Raw genomic sequence first — 16572 nt, 5'->3', positions numbered from 1 at the left:
GAGGCTGAGGCAAGCAGATTCCCTGAGCTCAGGAGTTCAAGATCAGCCTGGGCAACACAATGAAACTCCATCTCTACTAAAATACAAAAAATTAGCTGATGTGGTGGTGTGTACCTGTAGTCCCAGCTGCTCAGGAGGCTGAGGCAGAAGAATTGCTTGAACCCAGGAGGGGGAGGTTGCAGTGAGCCATGATCACGCCACTGTACTCCAGCCTGGGAGATAGAGTAAGACTCTGTCTCCAAAAAATAAAAAAAATAAATAAAAGTAAAAAAATGAGGAAACTCTTTATGTTCTGATACAAAATATCTACAAAATAAATTTATTCTAAAAGGAAAGCATAATAGAAAAAATGTGTCTAGCATGCTACATTTTGTACAACAAAGAAAAAACATATTATTTAAGAGAAATTGGTAACCTTGGTCGCCTCAGGAAGTGTTACTGGGTGTCTGTGAAGTAGAGGTAAAAAAACTTTATTACAAATGCTTTGTCCTTTGTTCTTCTATAAATAAACCATGTAAATGTCACTTATTTTTTAAAATAAAATTTTTAAATGTGTTGTTTTTAAGAATCAAGTAAATACTCATTGGTGACTTCAGCACATATGTAAATCTAGCTTATGATAAAGACATCACAAAATTTAAAAATTCAATAAATGATCCTGAAACAACTGGTTTTCTATTTGGAAAAAAAGGACAATGTTTAGTCCTCATTTCACAACCTGATGAGAATACATTACAGACTGATTAAAGAGTCATGAAATTAAACTATTAAAATATTAGAACAAAATCAATCTTAGAGTAATCTAATAAATTTAATTTCATAAAAATAGACAAATCATATAAAATTAAAAGATACACCAAAAGCTGGGGACAATACTTTTCACAAATATAAGAAATTAGTATCTTTATTTTTCTTAAAGGGCCAATAAAATTTAAAAATAAGACAAACTTGGCAAAAACCTAAATCTTCAGTATAAAAATGGGCAAAGGAAATAAACAGAAAATGAAAATGGTTAAGAAACATACTTACTAATAATCAAAGTAATCCAAATTAAAGAGAGACTTCCTGCCTATCAGATAGGGACCCTCATAACTACAGATGAATGCATAAAATTGGCACAGCCTTTCTGGAAAACACTATGGGATATACACCGACAGCCTTAAACATGTTCTGACTTTTGACTCAGTAATTCTGTCTCCCCTGGAATTTAATGCAACTTTATTTATAACAAGGAAAAAACTGAAATAATAAAAATATTTAACACAGAAATGTTAAATTCTGATATATTCATACAAAAAACATTGTGCCAATGTGAAAATAATATTTTTAAAAATTTAATGACCTGAAAAATGTTTAAGATACACTATAAGTGAAAAAAACAGAATAAACACCATCATATGCTATCACAATTTTGGGATTATAACTGTACAAAACATATAGATTTTAAATACTGAAATATAATAAAATCTTAGCAATAATTTTCTTTATAATTATTTAAATTTATTTTTACCTTTCTGTATATTTTAAAGTTTCTATAATAAATAAGTGTGAGGAGATGCCGTATTTTAAATAAAGAAATAATATAACGATAAAAATGTTTCCTGGCCAGGCACAGTGGCTCACACCTTTGGGAGGTTGAGGTGGGCAGATCACTTGAACCTAGCCTATTCAAGACCAGCCTGGGCAACATGACAAACTCTCATCTCTACCAAAAACTGCAAAAATTAGCTGGGTGTGGTAGCATGCCCTTGTAGTTCCAGCTACTTAGGAGGCTGAGGTGGGAGGATCAATTGAGCCTGGCAGGTCAGGGCTGCGGTGAGCTGTGATCAAGCCACTGCACTCCAGCCTGGGCAACAGAGTGAGACCCTGTCTCTCAAATAAACAAATAAATTATTTCCTGGCATCAACATGCGCAGGATCTCCACTGAAAAAGTTAATTGTTGCAATAAGTAATTTGTAGATAAAACCCTGATGATACATTAGCACCGCCTTCCATCTTTCTTTCTTTCTTTTCTCTTTTTGAGACAGAGTCTCACTGTGTCACCCAGGCTGGAGTGCAGCGGTGCGATCTTGGCTCACTGCAACCTCTGCCTCCTGACTTCAAGCAATTCTCCTGCCTAAGTCTCCTGAGTAGCTAGGACTACCGCTGTTTGCCACCATGCCTGGCTAATTTTTTTGTATTTTTTACTAGAGTCACGGTTTCATGGTGTTAGCCAGGTTGGTCTCAATCTCCTGACCTCGTAATCCACCCGCGTCAGCCTCCCAAAGTGCTGGGATTACAGGTGTGAGCCACTGTGCCGAGCCGCCTTCCATCTTTCTTATACACCTTTGGTTCAGAACTTCACACAGGCAAATAGTGTGTAGAACAGATACTTCACTAGGACAACTCCAGTGGGCCAGCCAACAAGAGCACTATCTCTTAACATAATGAATAACCATGTACAGACACCATAACAAACCACAAAAAACTCAACTGTAATGGTATTTCCATGATACATTTGCTGGCTCAGAAACTCTTCAGTCAAGACCACCTACTTATGGCCCACAAACCACAAGGTGAAAGCAACTGCTGAAATAATCTATAAACTGACAACCCTTATATGAAGAGCCCCAAATCCCATGCCCAGGCTCCTAAGTGTCCCTCCCCATCCCCTGCTTGTTTCCTCTGGCAGGATGTTTCATAGTATGTTCATTTCCAACCCAGCTAATAAAGGAGCTCTTTAAAGTTTAGAAAAACACTGCTTATTGGGTTCCTGGGTCCAGCATGTGTGCAATACATAAATAAGCAAAGAACACATGTACAGTACCTTCCCAAAGCTGTGTTGGCTTGGCAAAATTCTCCCCACTCATTAAAACAACAAAAGATGCAGCTGCTCGAACTGTAGCCTGCCATGTTGACATGGCAACGGGTGGCTCCTGGCATGGAAAAAGGGCCCTGTTGTTTATGGGAGATCCCACAGTATAAACACATGGCCTGCAGAAGAGAGACAAAGAAAGGGGGAGAATCTTTAAAATGAGTTGTCACTTTTCTCACCACCAAGGTAGTAAAGGTTAAGTTGAGCTTTCAAAGAAAACATCTGAAACTTTGCAGTTGACTGGTTTCAGAGTATTTTGAACTGAAGCTGCCAAGGGCTGGCTATGTGAATAGCTGAGTGGTTATTTCTCTCAAATGAATTTCTTAAATATGTAAAAAGAGTTGGTTTTTTTAAGGAGAAAAATATTTTTTTGGATAAAGTTTTACATACTAGTCTGCCAAGTTATAATTTATATTACCCTTGCCCCCTCCCCTCAGGCCCTGATGCCTTCAAAAGAAAAGTTTGAGAGACATTCTTACAAACCTTTTGGAAAGCATTCTGGAAAAGAAAATATATTTGGAGATCACGGAGATATTAATGCTTGGAAAAACAAGCTGGTGGTCTCAGATCCAGGTCTGGCAGGCAGATACCCCCAATCTTGGAAACCACCATCTCAAATGGAACCCCTGTGGGAATCCTTGTGTGGAGGCCAAGAACAGGGGCTGGCATATAAACAGGACTGTGGGTCACAACAACGAGGCTTGTGATGGGAAAGCCAAGGGTGCAGAGTTCTTACCAAAGTAAGCATGCAAAACCAGTGACATGGCATCAGGACTCATTCTGCCATGAGTCCTACTGGGATCAGAAAGTACAATTCCATCCAAACCAAGAAAAATCTCTCCCATGATAAAGTCATGGTTGATAAAGATGGAAAAGATCCTCAAGATCAAAAAGATTCACTCTTTTGACACCACAGAGTTGAAGGTACAAGACTGACTCCTCAGAAAAAACTTAGGAAAATGTTCCCACTTTCTGTTTTTCAGTTATGACAAATAAATAGTTTTAGTAAACTTGACTTATAACATAAATGAATAAAGCAAAGCACTACTTCTTTTGGATAAACTGGTTTTCCTTTTTCATTAACATCATTATAATTGAGCATTTATTGTGTTCACACAACGTGCAAGAAAAATCAGAAAGATGTTTCGACTCCATCAGTCGGGGTCTTGTGTGGAAAAGAGAAACCAGTCTAGGTCTTAACAAACAGGTAATTCAATCTTCGAAATGAGTTATACAAATGATAGAAGAGCTGAGAAACCAATTAGAAGCCAGTAAGACAACCCAAGGATTAGCCACAGCAGTAATCAGCTGTGACTCCTCAGATTGGAGGAGCTGGTTGTTACTGGGTGTTACTGGGTTATACGGCAGAAGTCATCTGGCAGAAGCCAGAGTCACAGTGGGGACTGTCCAGGGGGAGCTGGGACCAGAGGAGACTCAGCCACTGGAGCTGCCAAAAGAAACAGGAGGAGGAGAAATACCTTACTTCCAGCCAACTCTTGCTTTCAAATCTTCCACCAGTGGCCCCCACTGGCCAAACCTAGCAGGAAACCAGAAGACAAGAAAGCCTAGGAAATGAAGTTCCTCGTCATTTAGAGGTCACAATAAGAGCACAAAATGGATCTCAGAGCAAACGGGCAGCTGCTGTACGCTTATCCTACAAGTATACATGCCATGATAACGCAAAGGTTTGATGTGGGAAGATTAGAAAGTCTAAACACCTTTGTACCAGCTGGGCTGCCAACTTATCAAATGACTGTGGGGAAGTTCCTCAACTTCTGAGTCACAGGTGAAATGAGTATTGGGCTGGTGAAGCAGGAAGCGAGAAGTGACTTCTATTGTCTGTTCTGTTCAACAAGCACCTCATTTGCCTAGTATAACTCTGTGTTGTGAGTCTTCCCTTGCCTACATGGGGAACAAATCCTCCCCAAATGACTGGCTTGCCAAGATGTTGCTCTCCTCCCTATAAGGTTGTGTTGGAGGCCATGCTGGCATATTATTACACATTCCACTTGGGCCCTTAAGTATGTGGCCCCTAGGGCTGCCTCCATCAGCTTCCACACCTCTTCCCCAAAGCAACAATCGGATTTGAGATGAGGTCAAATCTGAGAAACACGGGAGAGGAAGAATCAGGACTTAGCAAGTGATTTGCTGAACAAGAGGGAGAAGGAAAGGAAGGCTTTTCTGAGGCAGCTGCCAAGCTGGCCCCCAATAACCCCTTCTTCCCAATATTTACATCCTTGTGTAGTCCCCTTCCATACTGTACCAGGTCTGTGTGCCCAAAGAGACCTGTGTAGAGCCAACAGGCAGCTGCAGTACTCTCATCCTGTAAGTATGTATGCCATGATAATGCAAAGGTTTGACCTGGGACAGGGAGAGATCAGAAAGTCTAAACATTTTCTGATCAGTAGGACCAACAGGATACAGAGGAGGTGATGGCATGTCACTTCTGAGACAATTTTAAAATCTGTGGTTTTCATCTTAGACTACCTTTTCTCGCTCTGTCCCCCATCATTCACTCTAGGTCATGAGTGTCAGGAAGTCACTCAGGCAGCCTAGGGAGGCACCCATGTGGTAAGAACGGACACCTTTGACCAACAGTCAGTGAAGAACCAAGGCCTGCAACAGCCACGCAAGTGAGTTTGAAAGAGGATTTTCCAGCTCCTGGCACGCCTTGAGACACCGGCAGCCCCGGCCAACAGGTGGACTGTAACCTTGCAAGATATCCTGAGCAAGAGACGCTGGCTAAGCTGCTCCTGGATTCCTGAGCCTCAGAAACTATGAGAGATAATAAGCATTTGTTCTTTTAAGCTGCTAAATGTGGGGGTGATTTGTTATGCAGCCATAGTTAACACAGAATTTTCTGAGGTTTCTGGCTCAAGTGGTAAGATGGGTGGTAAAGCTATTGAACAAGAAAGGAGGATGAGGGTGAGTCCAAGGAGAAAGGTGGAGGGTATGCACTGTTTAATTTGCTTATAAAGGGTTCACATAAGCATATGACAGAAGACACTTTTATGGACACTGTATGTTTTCCTAATCCCAAACGGTGTGGTGTCGATGAATGGGTTTAAATGTCTGAAATCAGACCTACCTCAGAAAATTTGAAAATGATGATTTGATGAAGTAGGAAGTGTAGACATTGCAGGCATAAATGAGTCAGTTAAATTTGAAAATGATGATTTGATGATGTAGGAAGTGTAGACATTGCAGGCATATATGAGTCAGTTAAATTTGAAAATGATGATTTGATGAAGTAGGAAGTAAAGATATTGCAGGCATATATGAGTCAGTTGATGAGGGGGCACTCCTTCCACTGACTGGATTAAAATCTACCATGTTGTCACCATCCTGTCCTCCCCGGTTCGGTAGTATGTCCTCTTTAGCTATCTAGTTCTAGACGTTTTGTTCTAGAATTTTTTCCTGATCCCTTCTGTCATGCTCTTGAAAGCTCCTTCTGCCATTGTGAGTCTGGGCACCTGATCCCTCCCATCAAGGGGGTTAGTTACCTCATCAGGTCCCCAGCAAGCTCTCGCCTCCACCCTCCCCAATGTCCTCACAATTCTCTATCCCCACTCTCCTCTTTCCATGGCTGGGGTATCTTTTCTGCTAAAGTCTAACCTTTTTTTCTGGCTTCCACTTGGTATCCAGAGCTGTAACTCTGTGTAGATCAAGTTAGCAATCTAAAAGACACACCCCATAAATATACCTATGTCTGATATGAGAATCAATCACTTTCTTATTGGAACGCTTTCATAAGCAGGAAAACAATCACATAAGAGGGAAGTCTTAGGGTAGGCATATCCTGAAAATGTAACTTCTCTTTGTGCTCCCAGACTACTCTTTTCTTGGCCTTTTTCTCTTCCTCAGCTGCAGGCTCACTCCTCCCTTCCCAACACGCCCAAACCAAGCACTAGGGACCTATGAGTCTTTATAATCAATGGCCTTTTGCTCTCTTACAAGCTGATATCCTATTCACGATGTCTGACATCACAGTGCAAACCTGAAATCAATTTACAGTTAGGTAACTATATTTTAACAGTGTGAGGTTTTATCCTCTGAATAAAGCTCTACTGGTAGAATTTTGGTCATCTACCAGCAAGTGGAGGATGGGTGAACATGGGGCCTTCCCAGTCATGAAATCATACCCACTACATAGTGATTCCAGACTAAAGATGGCCCCCATTATGCACACATTCGAATGAGAACTATATGGAGGGCCGATTCCCTGCTTACCCATCTGTGCCTCCCCTCCACAGAGGGCAGGATAATCTATGTGTTTATAAACAGGCTCTGCAGTTATCTGAATGTGTAAACACAGAAATAAATGCAGCTGTGTTTATTTGACAGGAATAGCCTTGCACCTCGGCCATGTTGCTAAAATGCTCATGGGATAGATGTGCAGGCACCAGCCTGAAATTCTCCAATGCTTATAACTTCACCATTTTCAGATAGAGTAATTCCTTCCAGCACAGCAAGGAAAACTCTCTTACCAGGGTTCATCTCACATGCCTTGGGATACCCAGCTGTATGAGATATTCCTTGGGGAGCCCAGATTGCACAGGTGTTGTGGAATGAGAGGACGATGAAAATCAGAAAGAAGAGAATAGGGTAAGACAGGGTGAGACACAGGTCCAAGGCTTGCTGCCATTAAAGAACTTCTAAATTGAGGGAAAACTTGTCAGAATAACAATTACTTCGGCTTCTGGCTACATGTTTCTGCATTTACAGAGTGGTCAAATGAGGATAAGACACATTAACTCTGCCTTTCAAGGTAAGAGGTCAGCTAAGACTCACATGCTAGTCTTAAGGAGGAGCCATCCGTGCAAACTTGTAAGGGATTGCTTAAAACCATAGATGTTCTTTTTTTCTGTAGACTACTATACGCATTTGTCTTTTCTCAGCCAGGAGAAAAAGGGGGTTGTTTTTCATTTAAAATGTTTTAAGTTCCACTACAGTCCATCAAGTCACCCTTTTTCTGACCCCTGGTTATCACTGTTAGGTGACTGGGGAGAAGGCTGCCAGAAGTAGGTCAGAGGTAATGAGCCCACGATGGCCCCGTATGTGGCTCGATGAGGCCCTGAACTGATCTCTGAGGGCGGGCCACAGATGTGACAGTTTAGGGCGTCAGAATATTTTGTAAGTTTCTGAGGCTTACAAGGTCTTCAGGCCACCTCCAATTCCTTTCCATCTGTTCTCCTTTCTGCACTAATCTTTTTGACAACTCCATGTTCTCATTAGATCTAGATTACAGTCTCCTTTACAGGTGAGCAACCCTCTTGCTTTCTTGTGCCACAAAGAGCCAGAACTACTAAAAGAAGTGTTTAGCTATGACTCGCTCTCTTTCTCTCCTAGACACACATGCACCTCTTCCTTATTATTATTCTGCATTTCTACTTCCTAGCACAATTACCAAAACCAGAATTCATCAATCATATTGAATACATGGCAGGTCCATGGAGAATGTTGCTTTGACTCAGAAAGACAGATTTTATGTAAAGTCAAAACGGACAAGGCTCCAAATGGCTTTGGGTCAGAAATTCATCACTTCTTCACCAGAGATGTTTTCGGTGCAAAACAGGCAAGCTGCTTGTAAAGGCAAAGACAGTATTTCTCATCTGGAAGTCCTTATGGGCATAGGATTGTGTATGTAGAAAAAAATCTGGAGATGCTCTCATGGAATCTTCTTGTTTTACACATGAGGAAATGAAGAGATGTAAGGTGACTTATCTGAAGTCACACCGCTAGTTACCACAGAGCTTTCACTAGTACTAGGTCTCCTGACTTTTACCATCGAGGTTCTTTTGAACACACTATGCTCTTGGTCCTACAGGGCACGGTGATTTGTTATTTTCTGTCGATGCTTTGTTACTTATTTCTTGTTCAGTTGATTATGTTGGTTACTTGTTGAGACTGAGACAGTCCATCCTTGTATTTTCTTCCATGGTAACTCAACTGGGATTCTGGGAAATAGAGGTACACACAGCCTGGGCAGCAAAGGGAGAAAGAAGCTAAAATACGATGCTTCCAAGCATTTGCACTCATGATTCCTACTCTGCAGTCATACAATGATATCATAGAATAAATGTGTATTCCACTTCAGTTCTCATAAATTTTGCATTGGTTTCTTGAAGAGAGTAAGAAAAAAAGGTACTAATTGTGGAAATGTTCCTCTTGGACCTGAAATCTCTCCTAAAACATCTTCTGCTCATTCTTTTTTTTAATTGTAAAACTTTCCTTTAGAGTGAGATATACAATAATGAAACTAATTCAGTGGGAGTAGAGGGAGGAAGAACATGTTTTAACATCTGGTTTCGATACTCCAAACTAAAAATACTCCCAAAGTCTACATCTTCCCTGGTCCAATAGCTGAGCAAGAAATATAACAGAAAAAAAGTAGTTCTCCTTAGTATTTTGCTAACTTCATCCTAGTCTTGTCTAAAACAAACAAACAAAAAATCATAGTGCTTTACAAAAGTTTAAATTTTAATATTATTTTATCTTATAATGTATTTTCCCAGTTAGTTTTCTTTAACAAAAATTCAAAAGGCTGTAGTTTTTCTAATAAATTTCCTATATGTAACTGAATTTTCCTCCATTCAACTCAAATTCAGTGATGTCATCAGCTTAAGCTCAGACCTCTTAAACCACTTGGTGGCTTCCACAACTATTATAATTATTCTAATGAAAAAGAGACTGGGTTACCAAAGAGGATGCTTTGGTTTTAATAACATTTTCTTCAGGGGAATGGAAAAAATGTTTAAAATACAAAGAAAATGAAGAAAACACATAAACTTTGAATAAAGGTTTCCATTTTAAAAGTTTATTTCTTAGGTATACTGAAGATCTATAATTAAAAACCTATTAATTCCCATTCCTTTCTTGAAGCTTGGCAATAACACCTTTACACAACTCTTGACGCTATCTTTGTACTCATCAAAATATTTTTAAAGGGCACACAGACCTGCACACCACAGGAAAGTAAACATCTTTTCCAAGAAGCACGTTGTATCAGATTGTTATATATGTGTTCCTTCCGTCAGTCATTTTTAAATGTCACCTACAATCCAGTATCTGAATATTGGAGGCAAGAAGCATTTAGGTTCAGGAAATGGTACAACCCATAAATGGCTAAACTGAGGTAGGAAAACTGAGTTTTCAATTTCCAGATATTTAATATTAGAACAACAATAAGGATGAAATTATTGATAATTATTCAGAAGAAATACTGTTTTATAGCTTCAAATATATTTTCTTTTCCAGAGAACCCTGTCACATGGTAAAGTGGGAAAACAGCTCTTACAAAAGAGATTTCAGGGTAGAAAGATAGTGATCTCTTTCCAAATTTGAAATTTTTTTTTAATAATTTTTCTGATACAGTGTCTCACTCTGTTGCCCAGGTTGGAGTGCAGTGGCACAAACGTGATTCACTGCAGCCTCAACCTCCCTGGGCTCAAGTAATATTCCCACCTCAGCCTCCCGAGTAGCTGACTACAAGCATGTGCCACCATGCCCAGCTAATTATTATTTTTTTTATAGAGAAAGGGTTTTGCCATGTTGCCCAGGATGGTCTTGAACTCCTCAGTTCAAGCTATTCTCCTGCCTCCGTCTTCCAAAGTGCTGGAATTACAGGCGTGAACCACCATAAACTTTTTATATTAAAACAGTTTTGGATTTTAAAAATTGAAAAGATAAAGCTGGGCACAGTGGCTTATGCCTGTAATCTCAGCACTTTGGGTGGCTGAGGTGGGAGGAATGCTTGGGCCCAGGAGTTCAAGACCAGCCTGGGCAACATGTTGAAACCCAATCTCTACAAAAAATACGAAAATTAACTGGGTGTGGCAGTGTATACCTGTAGTCCCAGCTACCCAGGAGGCTGAGGTAGGAGAATAGTTTGAGCCCAAGAGGTCAAGGCTACAAATATATTTTCTTCTACAGAGAACCCTGCCACATGGTAAAGTGAGGAAACAGCTCTTACAAAAGAGATTTTCAGGGCAGAAAGAACTTGGTGAACCAAGTTCACGCCACTGCTCTCCACCCTGGGTGAGACCCTATCTCATAAAATAATAATAAAACAAAAAATAAAAATCACAAAGACAATACACAGAGTTCCCATATACTCCATACTCAGTTTTCCCTATTAGTGTTATCCTATATTAGTATACTTTTCAAAAGTAGTGAACTAATATTGATATATTAGCACACACTTCATTCAGCTTTCTTTAGTTTTTCCTGTCTTTTTTCTGTTTCCGGATACTACATTACATTTGAGACACAGACATGCTCTGTCACCCAGGCTGGAATGCAGTGGCACAAACATGACTCACTGCAGCCTGACCTCCTGGGCTCAAGTGATCTTCCCACCTCAGCCTCCCAAGTGGCTGAGACTAGAGGTGCCCACCACCACGTCCAGCTATTTTTTTGTATTTTTAGTACAGATTAAGTTTCGCCATGTTGGCCAGACTGGTCTTGAACTCCTGGCCTCAAGTTATCTGCCCACCACGGCCTCCCAAGGTGCTGGGATTACCGGTGTGAGCCACTGTGCCCAGCCAGTACACCACATTGCTTTTAATCATCATGTCTCCTAGGGCTCCTCTTGACTGTGGCAGTTTCTTAGACTTTATGCTGACCTTATTCATTTTGAGAAGTGCTGATCAAGTATTATGCTTAATGTCCCTTGACTGGGATGTATCTGATGCTTTTCTTGTGATTAGATTGGGGTTAAGAGCTTTTGGGAGGAAGACGACAAAGACGCCATTTTCATCATATACCAGAGAAAAAACTACCCACATAAATTATCACTGTTGATGCTGACCTTGATCATCTTGCTGAGGTAGTACTGTCATATTTCTCTAGTGTAAAGTTACTTTTTTCTCCCTTTCCATTCTGTTCTCTTTGGAAGGGAGTCACTCACTGTGTAGTCCACACTTAAGAAGTGAGATGTTATGCACCACCTCCCTGAGGATAAAACATGCCCACAACTAACTCAGAATTCTTTTGCACCGTGGATTTGTCTATTCTTCCTCACTTGTTTATTTATTCAATCATTCTTTTACATCAGCTTGGACTAATGGCTATTTATTTCACATTCTGGGATGTCATTTGAAACTACTTGATATATTTTGTTGCTTGGCTTTGCCCATGAGGAGCTCTTTCAGACAGCCCCTTGTCCCCCTGGCATACCCTAATCACTCTGGGTTGTTGCTCCTGCTGTTTGAGGACTTCATTACTTTCTGGCATTTCAAGATGCTCCAGACTCATCTTGTATATTTCCTGCTGCTATCCTGGCCATTTCTCCAAGAAGCACTAGTTCTCTTTATCGGAGAATGGTATCAGAAACTAAGATATGGATGCTAGGTGTGCTTACTTCTAAGACCCTCTCAGCTGACAAGCCAAGATATAGTGTGTGTGGGTGTGTATATATACACACACACTAACATATTAGTGTATACACACACACACACTAACACTTAGGAACACACATATCTGTAATTATTTCCATGTGCAACCATCCATATCTATATTAAGCTATTTTATTTTGATACTCGTGAGTTTTATTCTCAGCTGTGATAGAGTGCAGGTGGGAAAGAGGAAAGCCACTAATGGAAATTAAAAGGAAAGATACCAATTTAAAGATTTTCTTATATTTCTGTCTAATCTCCTGTTAAAAACAGAAATTTATTAAGAGCTAATATAATAAATTTATGTTTTAAATGTACTTGAAAGCTTTGCATACAATAAGTGACATGTGAACATCAAATTCAAAAAAAGTTGTTCTCTTTCTCACTTGAGACACAGATTTACCTAGGAACTTCCAGTCATTTTATTTAATTTTCTTACCTGTAAAATGAGAATAAAGAGCTGCTCATCCCAGCCTAAGAATTTATAGTGGGTATAACTGACAGTGTTCTGCCACTCAGGAACAAATATGTAGAAACTATTTTAGTTTTAATAAAGGTAGACCCTGTCCCCCAGAGGAATAAGCTCTAGCTAATCATGTTTTTCATGCAATTGTAAAATTTTATATTTTCACATAATTATATTAATAAAGTATTGTGATCCTGATAATTACTATTCATTTATATCACTAAGAAGTTATTTCTGTCTAGCAACCTGGCATTCCTTACTCATTTTAAAGTCCTTAGCATATCCAGTTACCAGTACATCCTGAGGTTTATTCTGCAGTACATCCTGAGGTTTATTCTGCAGTGCATGGGAGAGTTGAGAGAGACCTGGTGCTCATTCACAAGAGATTATCTTGACTATAAATAAAATTCCCGACCCCAGAAAAATGAGAAAAAAGAGAAAATATCTTTCTAGGAATTGTTTTTTAAAATAATTTTTCTTGTCCTCAGAAGACTGCACAAGTGGCATTAATACACTAACATATAATCCCAAACTTCCAGGCATACAGCTTAAACATCTGCTATGATCATATAGTTTACTGAATTACCAGAAAATGAGATATCAAGAGTAAATTTACCCTTTGAAGGAGCAAAATGTGCCCAAGGACCTCTTTAGTTTCTTCACAGAAACTGTCATTTATCTGTAAGTCATTCCTGCTCAACATTTTTACATGTCATTTAATTTGCCAGTCTGATCTCTTTCTTTGCAGTGAGCACTTGAGGCCATAAATATTTCTTCCAAATACTTTCAATAGTTCCTTCTTCCTCATTATTCTAGTTCAAAAATGAAATATCTAGGAGTATAAAAACTTCAATTTCCTAGTTAAATATTCAGAGATATTATATTGTTAAATCGTATTGAAATTCCCATCTTTAATAATTTCAAGCAAGTGTGAAGATACAATAAGAACACCTGTTTCATACTTTTCACAGTCTCAAAAAAATATCTAATAAGTTAATCTATAAATATATCACTATGCTTTTGTACTGATGTAAGTTTGTACCCACCCCGCATTTTCCCGATGGCTGCCTCAGACTCTAGCAGAAATAAGACAGGAAGCGAACTCATTCTGAGCAGGATGGGACACCAGAACAGGAGGTAAGATTAGAGGCAAGGAATAGATAATTTGAGCTCAAAGTCAAAGTGAGGCTTTAAGAATATTTCTCTATAAGGTGTTTTGGGGATGAATTGAGGGAGATATGTAAGCAATTGCCAAAGACTACTGCTTCAATTAAGGAAATTCGATGTTATAAAAGAAGGCTCTGAAACCCAGCTAACAGAGGTCAACGTTCATTCAAGCTCTGCAATAATTATCATATTGATTTGCAGTACTTTAGCACAAATAGGTAATATACAGAGGAGTCAATAAAGTTTGATTTTTAAATTCTCAAATTAAAAAAATATGAACAACTGTTGGAAGAAGGGCAATAAGAAAAAGACCAGATGGCTGCCTAAATATATCCTCCAGAAAATGATGCCTCATCAATTCCTTCTCGAACTGAAAACCAAGGGTCTTTCTGGTACCAAATACTAAGAATCACAGCCAGCAAAGCCAGTGTGTGGTCTCAGAGGATTGTCAGGCTACTCAGAAACAGGTCTTTTGTATGCTTTGAAGGGGTTACACTATATGACAACTGACAAAGTCCGGGAGGCACAGCTGTCAATAGACAGGTACAGTAAGAAAGTCACAAAGCAGAGCTGGCTTTATTTGAAAGCACTTTGCCAGGCTTCACACCAACCCAACTTCATGGCAGTCTAGTCTCTCAAGGGACTATGAAGGAACGTTAAGCAAGTATTCACTTGGAGACACATCACTCCCATCTACAGCACTCCAAGTCACTAGCAGAGATCTCAATGGAGACTGAGGCTCAGGATTTCATCATTAAGCTTGCCTTTCAATCTCTTAACTCAGAAATACAAGGGCTTAATAATCTTTTCATCCTGACTTAAGGGAGCTAATCCTATTATGGGTTTAGCATGCCTGGGAATTTACCTGCTTCACTGTGGGTCTAAGGATTTGAGCCTACTTGGGTAATGTCACAGAATACACAGGAACATTTCTGCAGAACTTGTCTCATGTTTGTAAGCATCCCTGAAGCATACAAGATTAACAGGCACGGGGCTGTGAAACACTCAGATAACCTACCTGTCACTCTGGTCTGAGGTCCATGTAACTGATCGTCCTTCCGGTTTAGTTTTGTACCATATTCTGATAGCATGAGGAAAGTCAGTAGCTGTCTGAGCCCCCGTCTTTCTGATCTGTAAGCTCCAACTGTCAGTGTCAAAGAGGAGTTCTCCACAGCCAGGAGCCTGGCTGCAGCAAGCATAATAGTCTAACTGCTCCCTCCAACAATCTACAGGCAAAGTCACAAGTTCACGTACAATCTGATTCCTGAGCTCCTCAGAAACAACCGTGAGCTTGGGAGACCTTGTAAATTTTTCCATACCTGACACAGCAGCAACATCCACCTCCTCGACTTTTAACACAGATAAATCACAGCAGTCCAACACTAGCAAAAAATCCTCACTCCCATGATTCCCTGTGTCACAGCAGTACTTTGAGCTAGAAATCCCAGAAGCATGTTCCTGGTTGTCATGGTTACCATTTTTATCAGAAGTATCTTTTTCACCTTTACTAAAGATTGCAAAATCATTATATTCCATTTCAGATGAGAAGGTCCTTGCATTTGTCACAGAAATATGGCAGGGTTCAGGCATCCCAAATTTGCAGGCTTTGTTTGACTCTGATTGGCAGGCTTCCTCAATGGAGCTATTCTGTTTCTTGAATCTGTTTCCATCCTCGAGGAAAAGCACTATGGTCCCCTCAATGATTTGACTTTCAAAATCCACATCCAAATCCAGTACATAGTGCTTCACAAGTATGTGGCTGGTGTTGGCCATAAGAGGCAGGTCATCTCTGGCAGGGTCCAACTGTATGTCCATGATGTGGTTTATTTTTGGGAGATTGGCTAAAATCTCAGATGGGGGGTTTCCTATCTTCCTTAATCTTCCAGAATCATAAATAGCTGCTTATCAAAAAAACAACTGATGTCACAGATTATGGTTCCACAATTTTCAGTCTCCTGGCAAAGAAGGAAAGCACAATTAGACAAAATTCCAAATAAGACCTAAATGCTCCTGCAATTGCTGCTCCTGCAAGTTGACCATCATCCTTAAATAACCCCCCAAGTGGGAGATGCTCATGGCTAGAAGGCTCATTAATTTTTTTTTATTGACATGAAAGAAATCTGCATTATGGGTTTCTAAAAATATTTCAATTACCAAATGAATGGCATAGGCCTACACAAAGCCAGAAGAAGCCATGTTCCAATGAAAACTGTCCTTCTTTTAGAAAAGAGCAATTGTCATGCAAAAGTGTAACCAAGCATCACTGTGCCTCTAGTCTTAAAAGATATTAAATGTATCCCTTCTAATTTTGTGCATCAAAAGATAAGTGATTGTTTTTCCACTGTGATTCCAAGTAACAAGTGTGAATGAAGGCTAAATGGCTCCATACATTTTATTCTTTGAGAGTAATAATTTAATACATACAATGCAACTCCAGGGATTAATGTACTTTTCACATTAGAACTGCTCTCATATCAGCACTTCCAGTAAATTACAAGAAAATGAGCCAATTTACCAGGAGTGCATTCTAAGTATTCCTTTGAGATTGTTCATGGAGATTTTTCAAATTTATAGTTAAATACTCAAGGTATATCATTACATCTTAATAGTTGAAAACCCATTAACATTCTGGATAATAGCCTTCTATGGCAAACAAAAGGTCTTCTCACTTGAAAAAAAAAGCATGCAA

At 39.6% G+C, this 16572-nt stretch overlaps 1 protein-coding gene across 17 annotated transcripts in view; it reads right to left on the bottom strand.

Annotated features, from left to right (window-relative positions):
* The window catches only part of AOPEP (aminopeptidase O (putative)), a 358110-nt gene that overhangs the window by 305661 nt on the left and 35877 nt on the right, over positions 1–16572 (bottom strand). For 14 of the 17 annotated variants that reach the window (XR_001108893.2, XR_010337006.1, XM_012461952.2 and 11 more), the window contains exons 2-3: positions 14902–15838; positions 2808–2974 (exon numbers count right to left, since the gene is read on the bottom strand). Coding sequence is in view for 15 of the 17 variants with exons in the window: in XM_012461952.2 (XP_012317375.2) it covers positions 2808–2974; positions 14902–15698 (964 nt within the window). In the remaining 2 variants the exon portion in view is untranslated. Of the gene's footprint in view, positions 1–2807; positions 2978–14901; positions 15842–16572 lie in introns of those variants that run through there. The other 3 variants (XM_064361520.1, XM_064361522.1, XM_064361527.1) reach the window with 2 other exon arrangements.

Source organism: Aotus nancymaae, unplaced genomic scaffold, assembly GCF_030222135.1.
Source record: "Aotus nancymaae isolate 86718 unplaced genomic scaffold, 86718_ANA_hifiasm-v0.15.2.pri h1tg000041l, whole genome shotgun sequence".
Taxonomy (NCBI): Eukaryota; Metazoa; Chordata; class Mammalia; order Primates; family Aotidae; genus Aotus; species Aotus nancymaae.
This window is presented reverse-complemented; position numbering and strand designations above follow the sequence as displayed.